Consider the following 23,407-nt stretch of genomic DNA (forward strand, 5'->3'; position numbering starts at 1 on the left):
GCAAGTTGTTGCAATCATCTAAATGGGGCTGGCAGAAATCCACTTGTTTTCTGCCAAAACAGCCCAATTCAGTTTAATGGAACTGAATTTTAGCTGCAGAAATATCAGCGTCAAGTTATTGTACACATGAGTATACCCTGAGAATCTGTTGTACAGATTAAGATTATCATATTTTTATGTCTGTATTGAAAATAAATGCCGTTGTCAATCTTTTCAGATATTCCTCATGGGTCACCACAAATGGTACGGAGAGATATAGGTCTTTCAGTAACTCACAGGTATGGAATGCTGTGCTACTTTTTTTTAGATATATATAGAGAGAGAGAGAGAAAGAATGTGGCTAGTTACACACAATACTATTATTTACACCACATTGGTAGTGTCTATGCAGGGCCCTTACTATAGACCTATAGAATAATACAATAGATAAAATAGATAATTAAAAACGATATGACCAGGTAAAATGTCAGCTATAGTCCATACACCGCCACCTGAAATCTTGTAATAGTCTCCAAGCTTAGATTACCTCTGAGTTATAGTTCATATACACTGCTCAAAAAAATTAAGGGAACACTTAAACAACACAATGTAACTCCAAGTCAATCACACTTTTGTGAAATCACACTGTACACTCAGGAAGCAACACTGATTGACAAACAATTTCACATGCTGTTGTGCAAATGGAACAGACAACAGGTGGAAATTATAGGCATTTAGCAAGACATCCCCAATAAAGGAGTGGTTCCGCAGGTGGTGACCACAGACCAGTTCTCAGTTCCTATGCTTCCTGGCTGGTGTTTTGGTCACTTTTGAATGTTGGCGGTGCTTTCACTCTAGTGGTAGCATGAGACAGAGTCTACAACCCACACAAGGGGCTCAGGTTGTGCAGCTCATCCAGGATGGCACATCAAGCTGTGGCAAGAAGGTTTGCTGTGTCTGTCAGCGTAGTGTCCAGAGCATAGAGGCGCTACCAAGAGACAGGCCAGTACATCAGGAGACGTGGAGGAGGGCATAGGAGGGCAACAACACAGCAGCAGGACCCCCACCCTTGCCTTTGTGCAAGGAGGAGCACTGCCAGAGACCTGGAAAATGACCTCCAGCAGGCCACATATGTGCATGTGTCCACTCAAACGGTCAGAAACAGACTCCATGAGGGTGGTATGAGGGCCCGTCATCCACAGGTGGATGTAAGGTGTACTTACAGCCCAACACTGTACAGGATGTTTGACATTTGCCAGAGAACACCAAGATTGGCAAATTTGGCACTGGCGCCCTTTGCTCTTCACAGATGAAAGCAGGTTCACACGGAGCACATGTGACAGATGTGACAGTGTTTGGATAGAACGTGAAAAACTTTCTGCTGCCTGCAACATCCTCCAGCATGACTGGTTTGGCGGTGGGTCAGTAATGGTGTGGGGTGGCATTACTTTGGGGGGCCCCACAGCCCTCCATGTGCTTGCCAGAGGTAGCTTGACAGCCATTAGGTACCGAGATGAGATCCTCAGGCCCCTTGTCAGACCATATGCTGGTGCGGTTGGCCCTGGGTTCCTCCTAATGCAAGACAATGCTAGACCTCATGTGGCTGGAGTGTGTCCTGCAAGAGGAAGGCATTGATGCAATGGGCTGGCCCGCCTGTTCCCCGATTGAGCACATCTGGGACATCATGTCTCGCTCCATCCACCAACGCCACCTTGCACCACAGACTGTCCAGGAGTTGGCGGATGCTTTAGTCCAGGTCTGGGAGAACATCCCTCAGAAGACCATCCACCACCTCATCAGGAGCATGCCCAGGCTTTGTAGGGAGGTCATACGGGCACGTGGAGGTCACACACACACACTACTGAGCCTCATTTTGACTTGTTTTAAGGACATTACATCAAAGTTGGATCAGCCTGTAGTGTGGTTTTCCACTTAGATTTTGAGTGTGACTCCATATCCAGACCTCCATGGGTTGATAAATTTGATTTCCATTGATAATTTTTGTGTGATTTTGTTATCAGCACATTCAACTATGTTCATTCATTTAGATCAAGGATGTGTTATCTTAGTGTTCCCTTTATTTTTTTATGTATAGTATGCATATGTATAGTTTCGGGGAGACCCCTTCTTCAGTAGCGATATATCAGATTCACAGACTGGGAAGTGGCGTTTTCCTGCAGGCTGTGACATTATCTGAAGCCATACATGGGAGAACTTCCTCCCTCACTCTCCTACACACAGCCCAGAGCAGTTCAGTGTGTGAGATGAGCTATGATTGGCAGAGGCTGCACACACCCCTCAGCACTCCAAACCAAAGACTGTCCAAGAGATGGCGGAAATGTAGTGAGACACCTAGTGTCAGCTTTTTTAAACATAAATAAAACATAGAAAACTTCATTTTTTTTAAACATGGTACATTAGAAAGATTTTTTTATTTACCATAAGGAGTGCAATAGAAAAAAATTAGTTTTAATGAGAGTGCCTATTTAAGGAATTATCCTTTATCCACAAGATAACAGATTAGTGTTTTATTGTTCATGGGGCAAGGGAGATTTTGTTATTTGCTTGTATTGACATGGAAAATAAAGAATTTTAACAAATATATTGTTCACGGGGCATAAGTGTTTGATTGTATATCATCCACTATCCACACTAAACTACCCCCTCCTCTTGCCATCATTAACATATTCCCCTGTGGATAGGGGTTAAAATCTGATCCCCATTGTCTGACTGCTGGGACATCCCAAGATCTTAAAAACAGGGAGCGAGTCTCCCGTTCTGGGGGAATGGAGCATTAGTCTTTCATGTACACACTGCCATTTCATTCATTGTCTATGGTAGCTGCAAGAGGTAGCTGAGAGTGGTACTTGGTTATCCCTGGCAGTGGCCAAGGACAATGACTAGAGACTGGGAATAAGTTTGAATGGTGGAGCATACTAGGAGTTGTAGTTTGGCATTAGCTGTAGACATACTGGTTGGTAACCACTGGGATAAACCCTAACATATCACAAATATTGATAGCCTGTCCTAAAGATAAGCCAACAATATTGTTTTTTTTTTTTTTTTTACTGAAAACGGAACAGAACGGAAGTCATTATTGTAATGTAAAAAACTAAAACTAATAAAACTCTGTGTTGCTGCCCTGTTTTTGAATAGCACATTCATTCGTATTTTGTAGTGGCGAATAACGCCTATGTTTATTTTAACAGATTTTCTACAAAATCTTGGTTGTCGCAAGTGTGTCACGTTTGTCAAAAGAATATGATGTTCGGAGTCAAATGTAAACACTGCAAGTAAGTTACGCTCTGATCAGTATTACCATTCTATGCAGGCTTTTATTATCCTTGTATACAATTGTGCCATCATGCTATGGTTTTCCCAGGTCTTTCTCCATTGTCTTTGTTATGGTAGTTCTCATTTCTGACAGCGAATAAGTTATTCCAGTTAGTCTGCTCTGAGCATTATATTTTTATCACCTGTCTATTATCCAGAGCAGTACATGTCTGTGCACATACATTTCTCTTCTCGCTTGTGTAAACAAAAACCTAGTATGATAATACTCAGCTAAAGAGTCAACTGAAGAATATAGCTAGCATATATTGTGTTGGGGGTGGGGTTGTCCATGCTAATATCAATAACATGTAATCCTTGCAATTCTAAATTGTTATAAATGTTCAAGCATATCAAAATTGTCATAATTCATTTATCATTCAGAGACTGAAACTATATACAAAATGTATCGTCTAGGCCAGTGCTTCTCAAACTGTGAACTGCCTATTGTCAAGTGAGGAACAAAAATATCTAAAACACGTAATAAATATGGGGCGAGGCTTGTACTCCAGTTTATTTATTTTTTTTTAAACTTGTTTTATTGAAAAGTGCAACATATCCACAGAGCAGTACCACGTACGACAAAAGAGCAATAACTGAAATACAGACATTGCAGAATAACAAAGGTCATACAGTACAATCATTGCAGATTAATACGGTATATCAAAATTGAAACCCATAAAAATAATGGTCAGTGATAGAGGGGATGCATGCCTTCCAATAAGCCTCTGCTGTATCAACAGCCGTTGCAATTTTTGCCCTCCTAATGTGAGTATATAGGATAAAAATCAGGCCTCTCGGTCCTTGGGAATGGAGGATCCCAATAAGGGGGTAAGCAGAAATAGGAGGTCTCGGGAGGGGAACTGGGCAGTCAGGGCATGACGGAGCTGAAGGTATCTATATAATGCCATACGGGGGACATAAAAGTCTGGTTGGACCTGTGTAAAAAATGTAAATACCTCATCCTGAAACATGTCGCCCAACTAAGTAACCCCATGAGTGACCCAGAAATGAGGGTCCAAAACGTCTGTCAAATGAGGGAAATGGGGGTTGTTCCACAAGGGGAGGTCAGTTTTAATATCAGTAAAAGAAGTAACAGTCTGTGTCTGTCGCTAAACCTGTAAAGCAAGCTTATGTTGGAGTAGGAGCCCGCGGACCCGAGGGGGTACACTCTCGAGGAAGGCCCGCATGGAGGTGAGATCTGAGAAATGAGCCAGGTGATGCTCCGCGTTCGGCAAAGGAACAGAGGAAACCCAATGCTGGAGAAAACGGGACTGACTCGCCAAAAAATTGCCTTTAAAATCAGGGAGGTCAAGGGTCTTGAAAAAAGGTTACCGGGACTGGGTTAGAGGAATGCTCAAGCAGGTATAGGAGCCTAGGCAAGATTATCATTTTAAGCAGATTAATTCTACCTCAGACCGCCAGAGGCAAGGCCCCCCCATACCCAAAACTTATCCCTGATATAGGAGAGGAGGGACAGAATGTTTTGTCGGGAGGTCCAGGCGGGCATCCCTATGTATAACTATGCTCAGGTATTTAAATTGGGTGACAACTGCCAATCCACAGAGGGCGGAGGGACCAGGTTGCACCCGCAGGGGCATATAAGCAGACTTCGCCCAATTAATCCGCAAACCAAAGAAATCCCCAAAACGATCAATGACACAAATAGCATGGGGGAGTGTCTCAAGGGGTTGGGACATAAACAACACCATGTCATCTGCATAACGGCCGAGACGATCTTCCCTCTCGCCCACAATAATGCCATAATATGCTGGGTCTTGTCGGAGGAGAAGGGCCAGTGGCTCCACCGCCACCGCAAACAAAAGCGGCGACAGGGGCACCCCTGGCACGTTCCCCTGCCCAATGTAAATAGATCAGAAGAGAGGCGGTTGATTTACCAGGCATGAAGCCCGTCTGATCCCCATGTATAATAGAAAGGATTACGCGGTTTAATCTTTTGGCCAGCACTTTCGTTAGAATCTTATAGTCTACATTCACTAAGGAGATAGGCCTATAAGTCAAGGGGGTCATTGTCTGGCTTGAGAAGAACAACAATGTTAGCATCATACATAGTGGATGGAAGGCGACCGGCCTCAAAAGCAGCATCATACATCGCTTTCAGGGGGTCTGTAGAAGGGTGGCATATCTTACATAGACATCCACAGGGAGGCCATCAGGGCCAGGTGCCTTCCCGTTCTGCATGTCTGCAAGGGCCTCAGAAATCTCATCTGCAGTAATAGGAAACAGTAAGGAAACAGAGTCAGGGGATAGCACAGGGAATTGGATAGAATCCAGGTAGGAGACTATATCCTCTCTGGAGTAATTCACAGGGGAGGCATATAGAGATGTATAAAATTGGGCTGAGCGCCGAGCGATAAGCTCATTATCCACTAACACCTGACCAGTCTCAGAAGCTATCCTAAGAGTCGGGGGAGGGGCCTGATTCTGTTTAACCAGGTGTGCAAGTTATTTGCTAGACTGGTTACCATGTTCAAAATAAAACTGTTTAGAGAAGAACAATATACGATTCATTATCTCATTAAGGTGGAGCATATACTGCCTACCAATTGTAAGCCAGGCATGTTTATTAGCCTCCGTCAGGTCAGCCACATAAGCGGCCTCCAAGTCTGCATATGTGCGAGCAAGCTCTGTTTCCCTAATGGATGTCTCCCTTTTAATGTAGGAGATGTTAGACCTCAGACACCCTCGCAGGTACGCCTTGAAAATATCCCACAAAAGGGCAGCACTGCCCATCGGTTGTTTAATCATGAGAATCGTTTGGAGTTGATCAGAGATCCTATCATTTGGGCCGATCAACTGCAGCTAGAAAGGGTGCACCTTCCACCTCCGAACATACGACTCCTGAGACAGCTAAATCTCCACCAGCGAAGGAGAGTGGTCAGAGATTGCGCGAGTCCCAAATTACACAAATTAACCACCAGGGAAAAGAAAAGGTGATTATAACAAGCAAGGTCAATATGAGAAAGGGCATTGCTCCCAATGGAATAACAAGAATACTGTAAAAGACGGGGAAACTTACACCTAAAGACGTCTAGTCAGCCCACTACAGACAGAAAAGAGGTTAGAGGAGTAGGAGAGGGCAGCAGAGACAATGAGGGTGTCACATGCAAGCAGTCCAACATAAAATTCGGGGTAAAATTATAGTCCTCCAAGCAAAGTACTCTGGCATGGCGAAACCCCGCTGCAAAGATAACAACTAGATGTAACACCTCCAATGTGGCCGGGGGGGGGGGGGGGGGGGGTGCGAATTGTAAATACCCAGCAATACAAATGGGCTGTTATTGATAAAAGCATGCACAAAAACATACCGACCAAGAGAGTCCACTCGTAATTGATCTACCTCCCACCTCAATAACCTATGGACAAGCAGGGAAACCCCTCATGAGTACGTGGAATCAGCACTGAATCCATGGTTTGCTAAACACACCCAAATTATCAGGTAGCATGTGGGTCTCTTGAAGACAGACAATATGTGGGTTGAATCTGTGAATGTGAGAGAAGACCAATGTTCTCTTTTTAGGAGACCCCGATCCCCCTAATATTCCAGGACAAAAAACACACATCAGCCATCATAAAAGGGAAACAAACAAGGGGAAGCAGATAACAAACATAGACATATGCAAGGGGAGTGGCAGTCCCAGAGTAATGTGTCAGCAAAGCGTCCCAGCCAGTGAAGGAAATAAAAAATTTCCAGGGTCATGAAGGAGTGAAAAAAAATAAAATAAATTAAACCAAACAGAACAATCCACATAGAAGTGCAGGTGGGTAGTAAGGCACCAAAGTGGCTCTAGGCCATACGGGGGAGCCCATGGATGTTCCTTGAAATGGCAGCCCACAAAAGGATAACCGGGTTTGCCAGTTACGGTTTGCTCAACTGTAATCCACGGTATAAATTATGATGCTGCTGATGTAAAAGTCTGTATCACAGATCCATTTCTGTGTAGAAAATAAAGGTGATTTGAACACATCTACTTTTCTTGTGTAATTTGTTGCAGGTTTTCTGAAAATCTGCAACAAATCTGTGCATTTACACTTAAAGGGGTACTCTGGTGGAAAACTTTTTTTTTTTTTTAAATGAACTGATGCCAGAAAGTTAAACAGATTTGTAAATTACTTCTATTAAAAAATATTTACCCTTCCAGTACTTTTTAGCAGCTGTATGCTACAGAGGAAATTATTTTCTTTTTGAATTTCTCTTTTGTCTTGTCCACAGTGCTCTCTGCTGACACCTCTGTCCGTGTCAGGAACTGACCAGAGCAGCATAGGTTTGCAATGGGGATTTTCTCCTGCTCTGGACAGTTTCTGATACGGGCATCAGGTGTCAGCAGAGAGCACTGTGGACAAGACAAAAAAGAAATTCAAAAAGAAAAGAATTTCCTCTGTAGCATACAGCTGCTAAAAAGTACTGGGAGGGTAAAGATTTTTTAATAGAAGTAATTTACAAATCTGTTTAACTTTCTGGCACCAGTTGATTTAAAAAATAAAATAGTAGAATGATGTATAAATGTATACCTCATTCTACTCCTGTTCATCCGCACTATAACCCAGTGTATTGGCTTTAGTACGGGTGAACAGCCTGTCAACCTCTTTAATCTACCCCATTGTGTGACAGTGAGTCTTTGCTTTTTCTACTTCCTCCAGTACTATATTTCACAATAGAATTTGTTTTTACCCTGTAGGTTAAAATGTCATAATAAATGCACAAAAGAAGCTCCACCATGTAGAATATCATTCCTTCCTTGTAAGTAACTTTCTTGCTAATTTCAGGTTTTTATAATTGTATATTGTAGGTAAGAGGACAGCAGAAACTTGACATATGATTTTTTTTTTCTTTAGTACCAAAAATAAGAAGGACAGAATCTGTTCCATCAGATATTAACAACCAAGTGGATAGACCCGCAGAACCATTATTTGGAACCCTTCCCAAAGCCCTTACTAAAAAGGTATGGTGTGGTCTGCAATAAGATAATTTCTAATAAAACTGAATATATTACCATGTTTTAAAGGGCCCCTAAAGGCTGGGTTCACAAAGTGTTTTTTCTAGGGTATTTCATTTGTTTAAAAAAAAAATCACATCCACAATTTTAACACATAACTGTGCTCTATGTAAGTCTATGGAAGAGTGGTTGACTGTGCACAGTGGTTGTCTTTGCGGATTCATTTTTGCAGCAGCATAAATGGGTGACATGTTACTTATTTACGTGGCTGTAAAAATAGGGGGCATGTTTTTTACATATTGTGTGCAAAGACAACCAGTTTCCTATAGACTTAAAGGGGTACTCAGCCCCTAAACATCTTCCAAAGGATAGGGGATAAGATGTCTGATTCGGGGGTCTGACTGCTGGGACCCCCCTTGATCTCCAGGCCGGCACCGCAGCGTTCTGAACACTAAAAGCTTGAAGCTTCTGTGTTTGTGATGTCATGCCATGCCCCCTCCATTCATGTCTATGGGAGGGGGCGTGACAGCTATACATAGCCGTCACGCCTCCTCCCATAGACATGAATGGAGGGGCGTGACGGCTGTGGTCACCAGTCATCCGGCACTGAGCGGAGTTCCCTCTGTGCTCCGGATAACTTGGGTGCTGCGCCGGAGATTGCGGGTGGTCTCAGCAGCCGGATCCCCGCGATCAGACGTCTTATCCCCCGTCCTATGGATGTTAAACCCCTTAAGGATACCCATATGCCCCCGTTTTAGAGTCCTTAAGGACTGAGGGATTATCGGTACGCCCGTGGGAATTCCGGTCCCCGCCGCTAGCCGGTCAGGGACCGGACCAAGATGCCTGCTGAAATCATTCAGCAGGCATCCCGGCACATCGCCGAGGCGGGTCCTGAGTCAATTCAGACCGGCGATCTGCAGCGATTCCGGGTCATATGGGTCTCCGGTGACCTGGAAAATAAGGGGGATCCCCCTGAAGGGATAGGAGATAGGAGTGATGTGTTGTCTAAACTGTAAACTGTAGCCCTCCAGATGTTGCAAAACTACAACTTCCAGCATGCCCAGACAGTTGTTTGCTGTTTGGGCATGCTGGGATTTGTAGTTTTGCAAGAGCTGGCGGGCTACAGCTTGGAAATCACTGTGCAGTGGTCTCTAAACTGTTGCCCCATAGATCTTGCAAAACTATAACTCCCAGCATGCCCACACAGCAGTTTGCTATCTGGGCATGCTGGGATTTGTAGTTTTGCAACATCTGGAGGGCCAAAGTTTGGAGATCACTGTGCGGTGGTTTCTAAACCGTGGCCCTCTAAATCTTGCAAACAGCTGTCTCGCCATGCTGGGAGTTGTAGCTGCGTACCTTCATCTGTTGTATAACTACATCTCCCAGCATGCCCTTTGGTGATCAGTACATGCAGAGAGTTGTAGTTTTGCAACAGCTGGAGGCACACTGGTTGGAAAATACTGAGTTAGGTAACAGAACTCAACTGAAGGTTTTCCAACCACTGTGCCTCCAGCTGTTGCAAAAGTACAACTCCCAGCATGCACGGTCTGTCAGTGCATGCTGGGAGTTGTAGTTTTGCAACAGCTGGAGGTTTGCTCCCCTCCCCCCCCATGTGAATTTACAGGGTACATTCACATGGGCGGGTTTACAGTGAGTTTCCTTCAAGTTTGAGCTGCGGCAAATTTTCCGCCGCAGCTCAAACTCCTTGTGGGAAACTGACCGTAAACCCCCGCCTGTGTGAATGTACCTTAAAAACACTACACTACACTACACTAACACATAATAAAGGGTAAAACACTACATATACACCCTCTTACACTGCCCCCCCCCCCCCCAATAAAAATGAAAAATGTATCGTACGGCAGTGTTTCCAAAACAGAGCCTCCAGCTGTTGCAAAACAACAACTCCCAGCATTTCCGGACAGCCACATGTCCAGGCATGCTGGGAGTTTAGCAACAGCTGGAGGCACCCTGTTTGGGAATCATTGGCGTAGAATACCCCTGTGTCCACCCCTATGAAATCCCTAATTTAGTCCTCAAATGCACATGGTGCTCTCTCACTTTGGAGCCCTGTCGTATTTCAAGGAAACAGTTTAGGGCCACATATGGGGTATTTCTGTACTTGGGGGCAATTGAGCTACAAATTTTGGGGGGCTTTTTCTCCTTTTTCCCCTTATGAAAAGGAAAAGTTGGGGTCTACACCAGCCTGTTAGTGTAAAAAAATTATCATTTTTAATACTAACATGCTGGTGTTGTCCCATACATTTTATTTTCGCAAGAGGTAAAAAGAAAAAAAGACTCCCAAAATTTGTAACGCAATTTCTCCTGAGTACGGAAATACCCCATATGTGGATGTAAAATGCTCTGCAGACGCACAACAAGGCTCAGGAGTGAACATTTGAGGCCTAAATTGGTGATTTGCACAGGGTTGGCTGATTTTACAGTGGTTCTGCCATAAATGCAAAAAAATAAACACCCACATGTGACCCCATTTTAGAAACTACACCCCTCACGGAATGTAACAAGGGGTATAGTGAGCCTTAACACCCTACAGGTGTTTGACAAATTTTCGGTAAACTTGGATGGGAAAGTGAAGAATTTTTTTTTTTTAACTAAAATGCTGGTGTTACCCTAAATTTTTCATTTTCACAAGGGAAAATAGGAAAAAAAAGCCCCCAAAGAATGTTACCCTTATTTCTTCTGAGTAAGAACATAACCCGTATGTGGATGTAGAGTGCTCTGCGGGCGAACTACAATGCTCAGAAGAGAAGGAGTGCCATTGGGCTTTTGGAGAGAAAATTTGTCTGGAATTGAAGGCTACGTGTGTTTACAAAGCCCCCATGGGGGCAGAACAATGGACCCCCCCCCCCCCCACATGTGACCCCATTTTGGAAACACCCCTCACGGAATGTAATAAGGGGTACAGTGAGCATTTACTCCCCACAGGTGTCTGGTAGATTTTTGGAAATGTAATTTTTCATTTGCACAGCCCACTGTTCCAAAGATCTGTCAAATGCCAGTGGGGGTGTAAATGCTCACTGCACCCCTTATTAAATTCTGTGAGGGGTGTAGTTCCAAAATGGGGTTACATGTGGGGTCCACTGTTCTGGCACCACGGGGGGGCTTTTTAAACACACGTACATTTATCATTGTTTTGCTTTGCAAAGTCCTTTTTTTGTTTGTTTTTTTGTGCATTTTTTTGCTGTTGTGCACCAAATTTATCAGAAAAGCCCACAGACTTTCATAAATATTATGCAAATTTTAATTCACCTCACAAACGGCTGTGAGCCGCCAAATTGGAAGATTGGTTTTGTTTTCCCTCAGACTGAGTTACCTGTGCTCCGGAGACCAATGTGGTTGGTACAGAAGGTGCTGTCATAGCAGGTTGCCCTGGTTGTAAATGTTTAATGTTTAAAAAGTATTTCTGCATGTCTTATTTTTGAACAAAGCTAAAATAAAAGCTACAAACATTGCCAGACATTGTCATACAGAGAGTTCTATATAGTCTTGCAACAGCTGGAGACACTACTACTTAGGCATTTTGGTTGCTCCTGGTGCTTAATCACCAAAATTGATCAGTTACATAACCTGGCGAGCGCAACAGAATTAGCATTCCCCAAGTTGGAATAACAGATAGCTGTCGCGTCTTTAGACTAAACGCAGATTACCTGTTACCAAGCTGTCTTCCCTGCAGTGTTTTCAACACCTAGGCCATTGTGACTAGGATTGTCACTGCTCCCTGGTCTCAAAGCTTGGGGCTCTCACTTTGCGCTTTTCAGTTTATTAGGTGAGCAACAATTTAAGGCAATTTGGCTCATGGAGCAACCCAAATGCTGGAATACTCTCCCCAGCTTGTTATTAGAAAATACAAGGACAGCAGTGGTATCTCCAGCTGTTGCCAAATGGGAAATCTAATACAGGATGACAATACTCGCTTGCCTGGCATATATTGCTCTTCATAATGTATTGCTCTTTTTCAAAAAACAATTCAGATAATTTGGATTACTCTTATCTAAAAGATGACTCCTTTCTAAATAAGTGGTTCCCCATGCTTGAAAGTCTTTTCACTGTGGTCTGGTTTTTTTTAAGCCAAGATGGTCATGGTCTACATTTGCAGGTTTTTTTTAACGTTTGCGCAAAAATTTTCAGGCTCAGTTAATAAATACTGCACAGCCCTGCAACCCACAGCCAGTTTTTCCAAAAATATCTCTTTAAAAAAGGCGCCTTTTGCAGCCAAAAAAATGACGGTTACAGCCTAAAAAACACTGTGTGAACCTAGCCAAAGTTTTAGAATCCTTCTGACATGTTTTGATTGGTGTTGGTTCAGGTGCCGAGACCCTCACCAACCCTCTGTTGTAAAAATACAACTCTGATAGTTACAAGCTGTGAGTTGGAGAGCCACATTTGCCAATGACCTTTTATACTGTAAATTATTGGTGGGAGGTTGGAGATGTAGAACATATTGGCCCTGATTTACTAAGAGTGGAGTGTAGGTTTTGTTGTGTTTTTTTTGCTGTTCCGACCTTTTTTCCCATGGTATTTACTAGGGGTGTGAATCGCCAAGAATTTGGCAATTCGAATCGCGATACCAGTGTGGCGATTCGATATATCCCGATATATCGTGATACCGTCTAGGTGACGATACATCGCGATATATCCCGATTCTGTCTAAAAAACAATGTCTTTTACACTTTTATTAAAACTTTATTTTTATTTTTTTTGTACACTTTATTAGTCTTTTAGGAATCATTAGATTCCTCAGACAGATGAATAGAGTTCTATTGAACTCCATTTATCTGCGATCCATTGATAGAGCCTGGTCCAGCCAGGATCTATCAATGACAGAGCCACGGAGAGCATACACATGTCCCTTTAGACGCTGCTGTCAGCTTTGACAGCGGCGATCTAAAGGGTTAATAGCCAGCCGCGGCGATCGCCGCATGCTGGCTATTAGCGGCGGCCCCCGGCTACTGAGAACAGCCGGGGGCTGCAGAGTATGGAGCGGGCAGGAATCCCGAGCCCGCTCCATACACACTGCAGAGCACCGCATGCTGGATACTAGCGGCGGTGAAGCATCAGCGGCCCCCGGATACTGAAATCAGCCGGGGGCCGCAGAGTATGGAGCGGGCACGAGTCGGAGCCCGCTCCGTACACCCAGAGCGCCGCCGTGTCAGATCCGGCTGACAAAATGTGGAACTTGTATCTCCTGATGCCCGGGACATGCTGTTCTGTGCATCAGGAGATACAAATTCCACATCACTAAAAGAATCGATTCAAAAATATTTTGAATCGATTCAGTATCGGGAATCGATTTTTTCTTACATCCCTAGTATTTACTACCGTATATACTCGATTACAAGCCCAGCCGAATATAAGCCGAGACCCCTAATTTCACCCCAAAAACCCAGGAAAAGTTATTGACTCGACTATAAGCCTAGGGTGGGAAATACATCATCCCCCCATGTCATCATCCCCGCCTGTCAATCCTTTCATCAGTGGTCTTCAACCTGCGGACCTCCAGATGTTGCAAAACTACAACTCCCAGCATGCTGGGAGTTGTAGTTTTGAAACCTCTGGAGGTCCGTAGGTTGAAGACCACTGCGGCTTTCGTCATCATCCAGACACCCCCTTTTAGTTTTCTACTCACCTTCCCTCGGTGGGAAGAAAGGGTGAGCTGTTCCGGGCCATCTATGCTGCAGGGACCGTCTGGTGGGGAGGGTTAGTCGTTCCGGGTTGTCCATTTTCACCGGGGGCCCCTCTTCTCTGGTGAAAATGCTGCGATTTTGGTGAACTCGGGTGAACTCTCCGCCCGTCAGTGGTCTTCGCCCGTCAGTGGTCTTCAACCTGCGGGTCTCCAGAGGTTTCAAAACTACAACTCCCAGCATGCCCGGACAGCCGATGGCTGTCCGGGCATGCTGGGAGTTGTAGTTTCGCAACATCTAGAGGTCCGCAGGTTGAAGACCACTGACGGGCGGAGAGTTCACCCAAGTATAAGCCCTGGAGGGGGGGCCGTTTTCAGCACAAAAAAATCGTGCTGAAAAACTCGGCTTATACTCGAGTATATACGGTAATTTAGTCCGCTTTTGGAAACTTTATACATGCTTTAAAGTGTAGTGGTTTCTTCCCAGAAAATTCACATGATTGGTTTTCAGAAAAGACGAGTGATTTTGGATGAAATGTAGGGAACACATTTCTCTCTTCCCGAAGATCACCATTTTGTAGTTTTTTGTTTTTTTTTCCACTCTGAGTGTTTCTGATTCTGTTGTTTTTTTTCTGTCGCACATTCAGAATTTACACAGAATTAAGGTGCACAACCCGACAAAATGAGGGCCATTGTCCTAAGGCTAAGTTTCTACTTGTTTTTTTCTGCCAAGAATTTCGCAATTCTGCCGCATGGCGTTTTTTCATCCAAAAGTCGAAAGCCAATGAGAAATCGCAAAATTCTTATTCCACTTGGCGTTTTTCACTTTCGTGTTTTTTTAATCCTTTTGGCGTTTTTCAGCTCCATGGTGGTTTTCCAAAATCGAAGCATGTTGAGCCACTGGTGATTTTTTTTTGTCAAAATCATATCGCCAAGAAAAACGATATGTGGGTTTTAACTTTGGCGTTTTAACCGGCGGTTTTTATTCTTTTTTGGACTTTAGCGATCCAAAAAAGTGATGGAGATACCTTTTTTAATAAAATTTCGTAGGGTACCATTAACAAAAAATATAAAAAGATACAGTAGCATCTAACGAATTTTATCTTTTTTATAACAACATTTTTATTAATTTCTAGAACAGGGATCAATTTATGTGTGCGGGCAGGGACCAAAAAATTTAGCCGACAATAATAAAAATGTAGTGTGTGTGTGTGTTTTTCCCTTTTTTTCTTTATTATTTACATTTTTTTTTAGGTAGTATTACTACTCCCAGCATGGAACACACTGTTCCATTATGGGAGTAGTAGTACCTGTACTAATAATCGTCCGTTGCGATCCTCCTGTATAATGTATAGATGCGGCGGACGCTCTTCTATGGTCCCCTGCACTGCCGTATATATATACACCTATTCATATTTCCCTCAGAGAGCTGTGATTGGCTGCAACCATCCGGCCAATCCCCACTCTGGGTGGAAAATATGAATGAGTGATGTTCTATTCACATCACTGGCCGCAGTACAGAGCAGAGAGATGCGTGCGCTTTATAGAGGCGCATCTCTCCTATATTATGGACGTTCGCATGGGGTGTCAAGACTGAGACCCGGGGCGATATGTCTGTTACTACATGTACTACTACTCCCATCATGGGACAGTCTGTTCCATGCTGGGAGTAGCAGTGCTACCTAAAAAATGTAAAAAATAGAGAAAAAAAGTGAAACGCACACACTTTATTAACAATTAATTAAAATTTTGTCCATCACTACTACATCCTTTTTTTTTTTTATTTGGTACCCAAGAAATTTTGGTTACCAAAAAAAACTGCCAAGGTGCAATTTCCACACAAATGGAAAAACGCCAGAAAAAAGGTCAGACACAGGACATTGCACTGGCGTTTTTTCATGCGTTTTTTTCAACCCAAAAAACGCAGGACAAAAAAACAAGTAGAAACTTAGCCTTAGTGTTAAGTCCCTTGTACACAGCAGTATGTTGGTCAGTACTTTGCATCAGTATTTGTAAGCCTAAACCTGGGGAAAGTCCACAGTATGGAAGAGGTTCCTACCTAAAAAACAGTTGCTGAATGGGTCATATATACTAGTTCTAATGGAACATGCCCTTACCGTTATGTAGTGATTTATAATGCAGTTAGTGGTTATCCCCTTTTTTCTGCAGGACCATCCTCCAGCAATAAACCACCTGGATTCAAGCAGTAACCCCTCTTCCACCACATCTTCTACACCTTCTTCTCCAGCACCTTTTCAATCATCCAATCCTCTCAGTGCTACTACCCCACCAAATCCATCTCCAATGGGTCTCAAAGATAGTCGCTTCAATTTTCCAGGTACTATTTCAAATGCCTTTATTGTTTGTTTGTTTTTGACCAGATGCACAAAAGATTGTGTCAGCGTTGTCTTCGGCATTACATAGCAAATAAAATTTTTTTTTTAGCCAAATGTGACATTGCTATAATTTTTTTTAACTCTAGCATATATAATCCTTTTCAAAAGGTAGCAACCTGAGCAATAGGCTGGGTGAATACTCAGCTGTTATCACCAGGGGAAGCTGTGGCTAGCCGCACATTTCCTATGTAGCAGTACAGGAAAAAATGTAGTATTACAGTGCTCTCATTTAAATGTGTGTGTGTATGTGTGTATATATATATATATATATATATATATATACACAGTATATACATCGAGCCTGGCGGAACAAGAGCTGCCCTGAGCTTGGGATGGCAACCCCTCTATGACAACCATATAACTTAATGATATTTGGAGATCACACCTTTAAGGCTTCTTATTAAAAAGGACAATGCTGACAATCCTTTTTGGTGCATTTGGCCATTAATGTATCATTGTGGTGCTGATTGTGAAGGTATCACATTGTGAGTCATTCATCTGTATCACTCATTAGAACATGCATTAACTTGAAAGCACGTTCTTGCATACTGTGAGGGCACATTCCTGGCAATAGTCACGTGCCCACTTTAATATTAGTAGAACTAGATAAATATCAGTATACGGTGTGCAAACACATGGAAACATCTTTTTACACTGCTGTCTACTGTTGATTATCTACGGGTAATATAGTTATCATGTCCTATTTACCCAATAGTATCAACAGAATCAAATGGCTCTGGTGTTTACTTTAGTCTGTGACATCCTTATGTACACTAAGATACAATAATATTACAATGTATAGTTTATGGGACTGGCTTTTTGGAGTACTTAGTTAGTATTTTGTTTTCCAGGCCTATATATTAAAGCACTGGTGGTGTATTTCATTCTCATCCCTGAGATAAAGTGACTGGCATTATATGATCTGCAAGCATTAATAATATATCATGCATGTGGCTTTCCGTAATGCTATACTCTGCATGTTTCTGTTAAATATTTCCTCTTTGCATGCTATATAAATAGTTTCATCCACTTGAACACAGCTTTAGCCAAGTAAGATCTTAGCTCCTACCAGTTTATGATCAAGTAAAACAATTATGTATCACCTTAGGCCCCTTTCACATTATAAAAATACCTCCGTTATAAACGTCCGTCATAAAAATCTTGAAAATCGGCCGTTAAACTGCCGTTAGAAAATCCCATTGTAGTCTATGGGATTTTTCTAATAGCCGTTTTAACCCATTATCGTCCGTTATTAATAACGGCCGTTATTTTGTTAAGGGGCGATAGTAACGGGAGAAATAGTGCATGCACTATTTCTTCCGTTAATTTACCCGTCACAAAATAACGGCCGTTATTAATAATGGCCGATAACGGGTTGAAACGGCTATTAGAAAAATCCCATAGACTATAATGGGATTTTCTACCGGGCGTCAGGGATTTTTATGACAGACGTTTATAACGGAGGTATTTTTATAATGTAAAAGGAGCCTAATCCTTTCCATATCCTTACAGGAATACTCATTATATCATGGCCAAATTGTGCATCAGACAATACAAGAAATAAGATGATATTCTAGAAGAAATGTACTTAAAAGTAGATTAAGCAATGTAGCTAGTATTGAAAACACAAACCCTTTAATATTTACTTACGAAGTAAGAACAGAAAATATTTACATTTTGTGCAATAAATGTTCTGGCCACATTTGTTTGTTTGTTCTTTTTTCTTATGGTTTACTAGCACCATTTAGGATAGTTGGTTCTTATTTTAAGTAAGGTTACCTATTCTTTGACCTTTCAGTTTTTTTCTTCAATAATACGGGAAAAAATTATACAGTATGCACTTCTACGTCTTGGTTTTTGATAGAGGAAGTAGTAAAGTTAGGCTTTCCATATCTTAGAACTAAATCACTTTCTATGTTCTGGATTCTTGGCTGATGACCTCATTTGTAAGGGACCGGCACAACCTTCCCCCAACACCTCCTGCAAGGGTTAAGATCAGGCATGGTAGAGCCGTTTTAGATGGACCAGCCCCTGCCTGTGAACAAGTGCCAGTCTAGAAGATCGGTATTCGTTTATGAAGCTTTTACACATGCAGAGCTGCACAAACAATTGGTGGATCACTTGTGAGGCCCTTTAATTTCATCATTGTTGGCCCTACATTCCCAGTTTACACTGCGCAATATGCTGCTAAAAACACTTACTTGTAGGCCTGCTAAAAAAAAAAAAATAATCGACCTACGAACAAGTATTCTCTTGTTCATTGGCTGACCACTAGCCCTTCTACATGGGCCGATTATTGGGAACTATTGTTCCTACAAATGCTCATTTAACCAATATTTGGCCAGTGTTGCATTTTAATATGTCCATTTTTGGGTCCTCTATTTTCCATAGCTACTGGTATCTCCAGTAGCTTATTCTCCTCTCCCCATTGAATTTTTATTTTTAACAGAAAGGATGACGCATTTCGGCACCAACTGGCGCCTTCCTCAGGTCCAATAAAAGTTTCCCAGAAGGCTGTCTAGACGGACCACGGCTCACAGCAAACACACAGGAGCTCCAGACCAGAACCCCATTACCTTTAGACAGCCCTCTGAGAAACTTTTATTGGACCCGAGGAAGGCCCCAGTTGGTGCCAAAACACGTTGTCCTTTCTGTTAAAAATAAATTGTCCTGTGCTGACCTGGTCCTTTATTTGTGTCTCAGATATGAGCAATGCCTCCTAGACTGTTTTTCTTCTTGTGTACTTGCTATCTTATATCGGTTTCCACCTGGAGTCTGATACTGGTCAGAGTGTAGCAGCCGTAACCTACCTCTACCATTTCCAGAGTTGCTCACCTAGGTGGAACAACTCATAAGGTCAGTATATTACTTTGGTGTGGTGGAGGGTGCACACCATTGGATATACGATACCAGGGAGTGCCCCCTGTCTTTTGTTTCTCTCTCCCAATACTCTCCCCATTGAAAGATGGATTTTGGAGAGAATAGATGAAGAGCAATGTATTATGTATGGCTGACTTTACTCATTGTAAGGTTGCTCAATATGCAATGTATGTAGATTATACTGCATCTACAAATAATCTGTAAAATTCCGGTTAAACACTCTGTTTTATCATCCTGCAGTAAATGTTTTGCTTTCTAGTACTGAAAGCACCTAGCATCAACTTTCCTACATGAAGATGTCGAGGCAGAAATAGTTTGGTGGGGCCATATAGACTGACAGCTGTTTTCTTCTGCTAACTGACAGCTGTGTGTTCTCCTCCCTTAGTCAGTGACCACAGAGTAAAGTCATCCAGGCTGTTGACTGCTGGCTGAACCTCATGCAAAGCAGGCATGGAAAAAATGAGACATAAACTTTCTTTGTGACTTTCTCACTTTTCCAGTTCCATTAGATCATTGATTTGAAGAAATTCAGTACTCTTGTACTATATGGCTGCGCTATCCTGGGATTTCATTATTACACACAGTCACGTGCAGCATTAGCTTTGATAACCATAGTTTTTGCTGTATTTGACTTTGTGTTAAAAAGGCTAAACCTCACACTTGATCTCGCTGAAGCAGAATATGTTATTGGTCTAATTGTCACAGTGGTTATGGTCTGAAAAACCCTGCAATATTAAATGATAGTTTTCCTGATTTTAAGATTCCTTTAGTAAGAGTATCTATTGTGCAGTATAGTGACACAGTCGCACATTTTACAGCTTATGTGCTAGTGGCAATACCTCATACTTTATTAACCTTAGTTTTGTGTTTTGTGGAATATATTTTAAGTTTAAAAGTTTATTTTTAGTTAATATGACTAATTCAATAGCAACTATACTATTTTTTATTATTATTATCATTTAGTTTGTGTGAGAACTGATAACTTTTTATCTTAAAGAGCACCTCTCATGATCTTGTTACATTTTATAATCCTCCCAGTTCACTGCCCCATCATGATAAACCACCTCCTGCTGTCACGTATGGGCAGGGAAGGAGTGCTTGCTAAGCTCACCTGCACCCCTGTCCCTCCCTACTTGTCCGCCTATCCTAAATGATAGGCCGGCAACTGGTTGACAATCCCTTCCTAAATAAGTGAGGGGAGTCAAATGTCAACACAATAAAATACAATCCTGTCAGTTGTCAGGAGTAACAGGGAAACAAGCAACTAACAAAGACAAACTAAACATACACACATAAAGTCAATGTCAGTCAAACGGAGTCTAGCCAGGAGTGGGAAGAGGTGCCGAATCGCTATAACAAAAGAGAAGTCATATAGGAAGCCAGAAGTCAAGTTGCTGGGTATACAAGGGAATAAGGAAATGCTAGCTACTCAGGTAATGACCAGTTTCACAGGCATCTTCCCAGTGTCTGATGCCTGGTAATATAGGGAGATGCACATGTGGTCAATCAGTAGCTAGCCACTCACACAGCAGGGCGTAACCCGGCAACCTTGCAAAAACACCTTGTCAGCACCTGTTAACCCTGCTGGTGCTGACACCTGCCTTTATTTTTTATTAATTGTTAGTTTTCTACCTTGATATTGCTCTGTATTTTCTGCTCAGTCTCAGATTCACAGACTGAGAAGGGGCGTTTCCCAGCAGGTGTGACATCATCTGAAGGCATACAGTGGAGAACTTCCTCCCTCACTCTGCTACACATAGCTGCACACACACCTCTCAGCACCCCAGACTGCATTTCCTCATTTTGGACTTCTGCCAGGCCGGCAGGAGTCCAAAGTCTGTGCAAGAGATAGGGGGAAATGTGCTCTGGATAAGTAGGGAGACACCTTGTGGCTGCTTTTTTAAACACAATAAAACATAGAAAACTTCATTTTTTTAAACAAAGTACATTAGAAAGATTTTTTATTTACCATAAGGAGTGCAATTGCTATTTTTTTTAAATTGACAGTGCCCATTTAAGTACTGCATATGTACTGAATCAGCCATGACATTCAAACCACTCATAGATGAAGTGATAAGAGCATTTTTAAAATGGCAGTTCCTATGGGGTGTTCCTGGTATTCAGTGGTTAGTACCTACCAGAATTAGGTCCAGGAAGCAGCGGGGTCATTGGGACCATGCTGCACATGTCTAGATGGTCTGGTCTGATCACACAGAACTGTTACTGGAGTGCAAGCTGCTAAAATAAAACCAATTTTGCTGGACACCTTTTGCGGAGTCCATGACTGGGGGGCATATGTAGGATGGGCACTGGCTTGTCGGTCTCACCTCAATAGGTGTGATTACAACCATGACAAGGTGTTCAATTGTCGGGAGGTGCTGCCCACTTGACTACTTGTGGCTCACTGAAACACACGCGCAGAACAAATTTTCTGCAAATATCAGGATTGACAGTAGTCACAGGCACTTGGTATTAACAAATGACTGACTATCTACTGCTATTGTTTTTATTATTATTATTATTCAAATAATAGTTTTATTGTAAAAAAACAAAAACAAATAACAAAGGCATGTAGAAACGTATGTCCAATACTGTGGGACAACACATAGTCATTTCAGACAGCATACTTCACAGAAGAACATGAATAAGGCACTAATGTAGAACACTCTATTGTGTTATGGGGAGATAGCTGAATGATTTTAGCGTAACAACAGCCATCTGAAAAATAACTTGGTAAATGGAGAAAAAAAGGTGATAGCATTGGCACTATTAGAATTAACAGAGAAAAGAGGGTCAGGGGGGAGAAGGAGGGAGGGGGGTGTGAAGAGGGAGGGAAGAAGGAAAAGAAAGGAAAAAATAAATAAAACCACAATTCTGTGCTCCTCTGGTCGTCACACCCAGCCAGCCAGTCACCTTCTCCAGTATGACTCTCTCGGTAGCAGAAGTGGGGGTGACTGAAGCACTATAGCTGGGAATGGGTCCCATAATATGGGAGGGGCTTAGTTTGTTCTATAAAGGGGTGTCTCCAGAAAGGCAAGCCAAGGTCTCCGGATAGTCAAAAACTTTTCATTATGATCCGAGGAATCTGCCATCAGTTCCTCCATGCGATACATAAAAAGTATCTCTGTGTACCAGTCTGTTACGGTCAGGGGGTGCTTAGTTTTCCAGCGCCTAGGTATCAACGTTTCGTGCCGCCATCAGAAGAAAGTGAGCTAGGACCCTATAAGGAGTCTTCCGGGACGTTGGAAGGATAGTCAGGAGCAGCACTTTCGGATCATTTGGGTACACAACCCCAGTAATAGTCTCAATGCGGGACACTGCCACAGTCCAAAAGGGGGAAGGAAGAGGGCAAGACCACCAGATGTGTGACGTCGTGCCACGTTCCTCCCCACAGTGCCAGCACAAGTCAGAGACAGCGGGGTACATTCTGTGTAAAACTACAGGCAGCCTGTGCCATCTAGAGAGAAGTTTAAAGTTAGTTTCCCGCGATCTACAGGAAATCAATAATTTATGACACATAGTGAAGGCCTCGGACCAATCCGATGGGGCGAAAGAAGTTTGCAGTTCTGCCTCCCAGGCCGTTACCTACGCTGAGCCGCCTCCTCTAAGAGAAAGCTGTAGGTCAGCGATACCGCTCTGGAAGTTGAGGAGGAGAAAGCACAACCTCTCAAAGGGGAGAAGGGGCCTAGCTAATCGCAGTCTTCCACCCTTTGACTCAACGAAAAGTTTAAGTTGTAGATATTGCATATGCCTAGCCAGGTTGCGAAGATGTTCCGGGACTAAGACCTCATAGGGACGGAGCAGTATTCCCTCCAGGAATCCCCATAGAAGTAGGGCAGGATGGTCCGAGACAACGAGGAAAGAGGAGCACGCTATGTCCGGTGGAAATCGGAGATTACCTAAGACTGGTGTCAACAGACCATCAGGGGAGAAGAGCTGTGTGTTGGATAGATAGCGCTTGAGGGTCGTGACTAGTTCCCTTGATACCCACGGTAGAGATTGTACTCTCCTCAGTGAGACCGCCCCTGAGGACAACCATGGTACAGATATGATCTCGAGGTCCACCCCTACTGTCTCCACTTCACCCCCACCATTTCAAGGAGTGACCATGGAAAAAATCCAGGAACCTTGTTAGTGAGGCTGCGATATAGTAAGCCCTTAAGTCCTGGACTGCCAGCCCACCCGCCTGCTTCCTTCTGGTGAGTATCTGTTAAGAGATTCTC

General features: G+C 42.9%; 1 protein-coding gene across 2 annotated transcripts in view; it reads left to right on the plus strand.

Annotated features, from left to right (window-relative positions):
• KSR1 (kinase suppressor of ras 1) overlaps positions 1-23,407 on the plus strand; it is a 206,138-nt gene that overhangs the window by 132,868 nt on the left and 49,863 nt on the right. Inside the window, exons 6-10 of one of the 2 annotated variants that reach the window (XM_056556364.1) lie at positions 218-278; positions 3,189-3,272; positions 8,010-8,071; positions 8,167-8,273; positions 16,078-16,246. In XM_056556364.1, the coding sequence (XP_056412339.1) occupies positions 218-278; positions 3,189-3,272; positions 8,010-8,071; positions 8,167-8,273; positions 16,078-16,246 (483 nt within the window). Of the gene's footprint in view, positions 1-217; positions 279-3,188; positions 3,273-8,009; positions 8,072-8,166; positions 8,274-16,077; positions 16,247-23,407 lie in introns of those variants that run through there. The other variant, XM_056556363.1, reaches the window with a different exon arrangement.

The sequence above is a fragment of the Hyla sarda genome, chromosome 2, assembly GCF_029499605.1.
Source record: "Hyla sarda isolate aHylSar1 chromosome 2, aHylSar1.hap1, whole genome shotgun sequence".
Taxonomy (NCBI): domain Eukaryota; kingdom Metazoa; phylum Chordata; class Amphibia; order Anura; family Hylidae; genus Hyla; species Hyla sarda.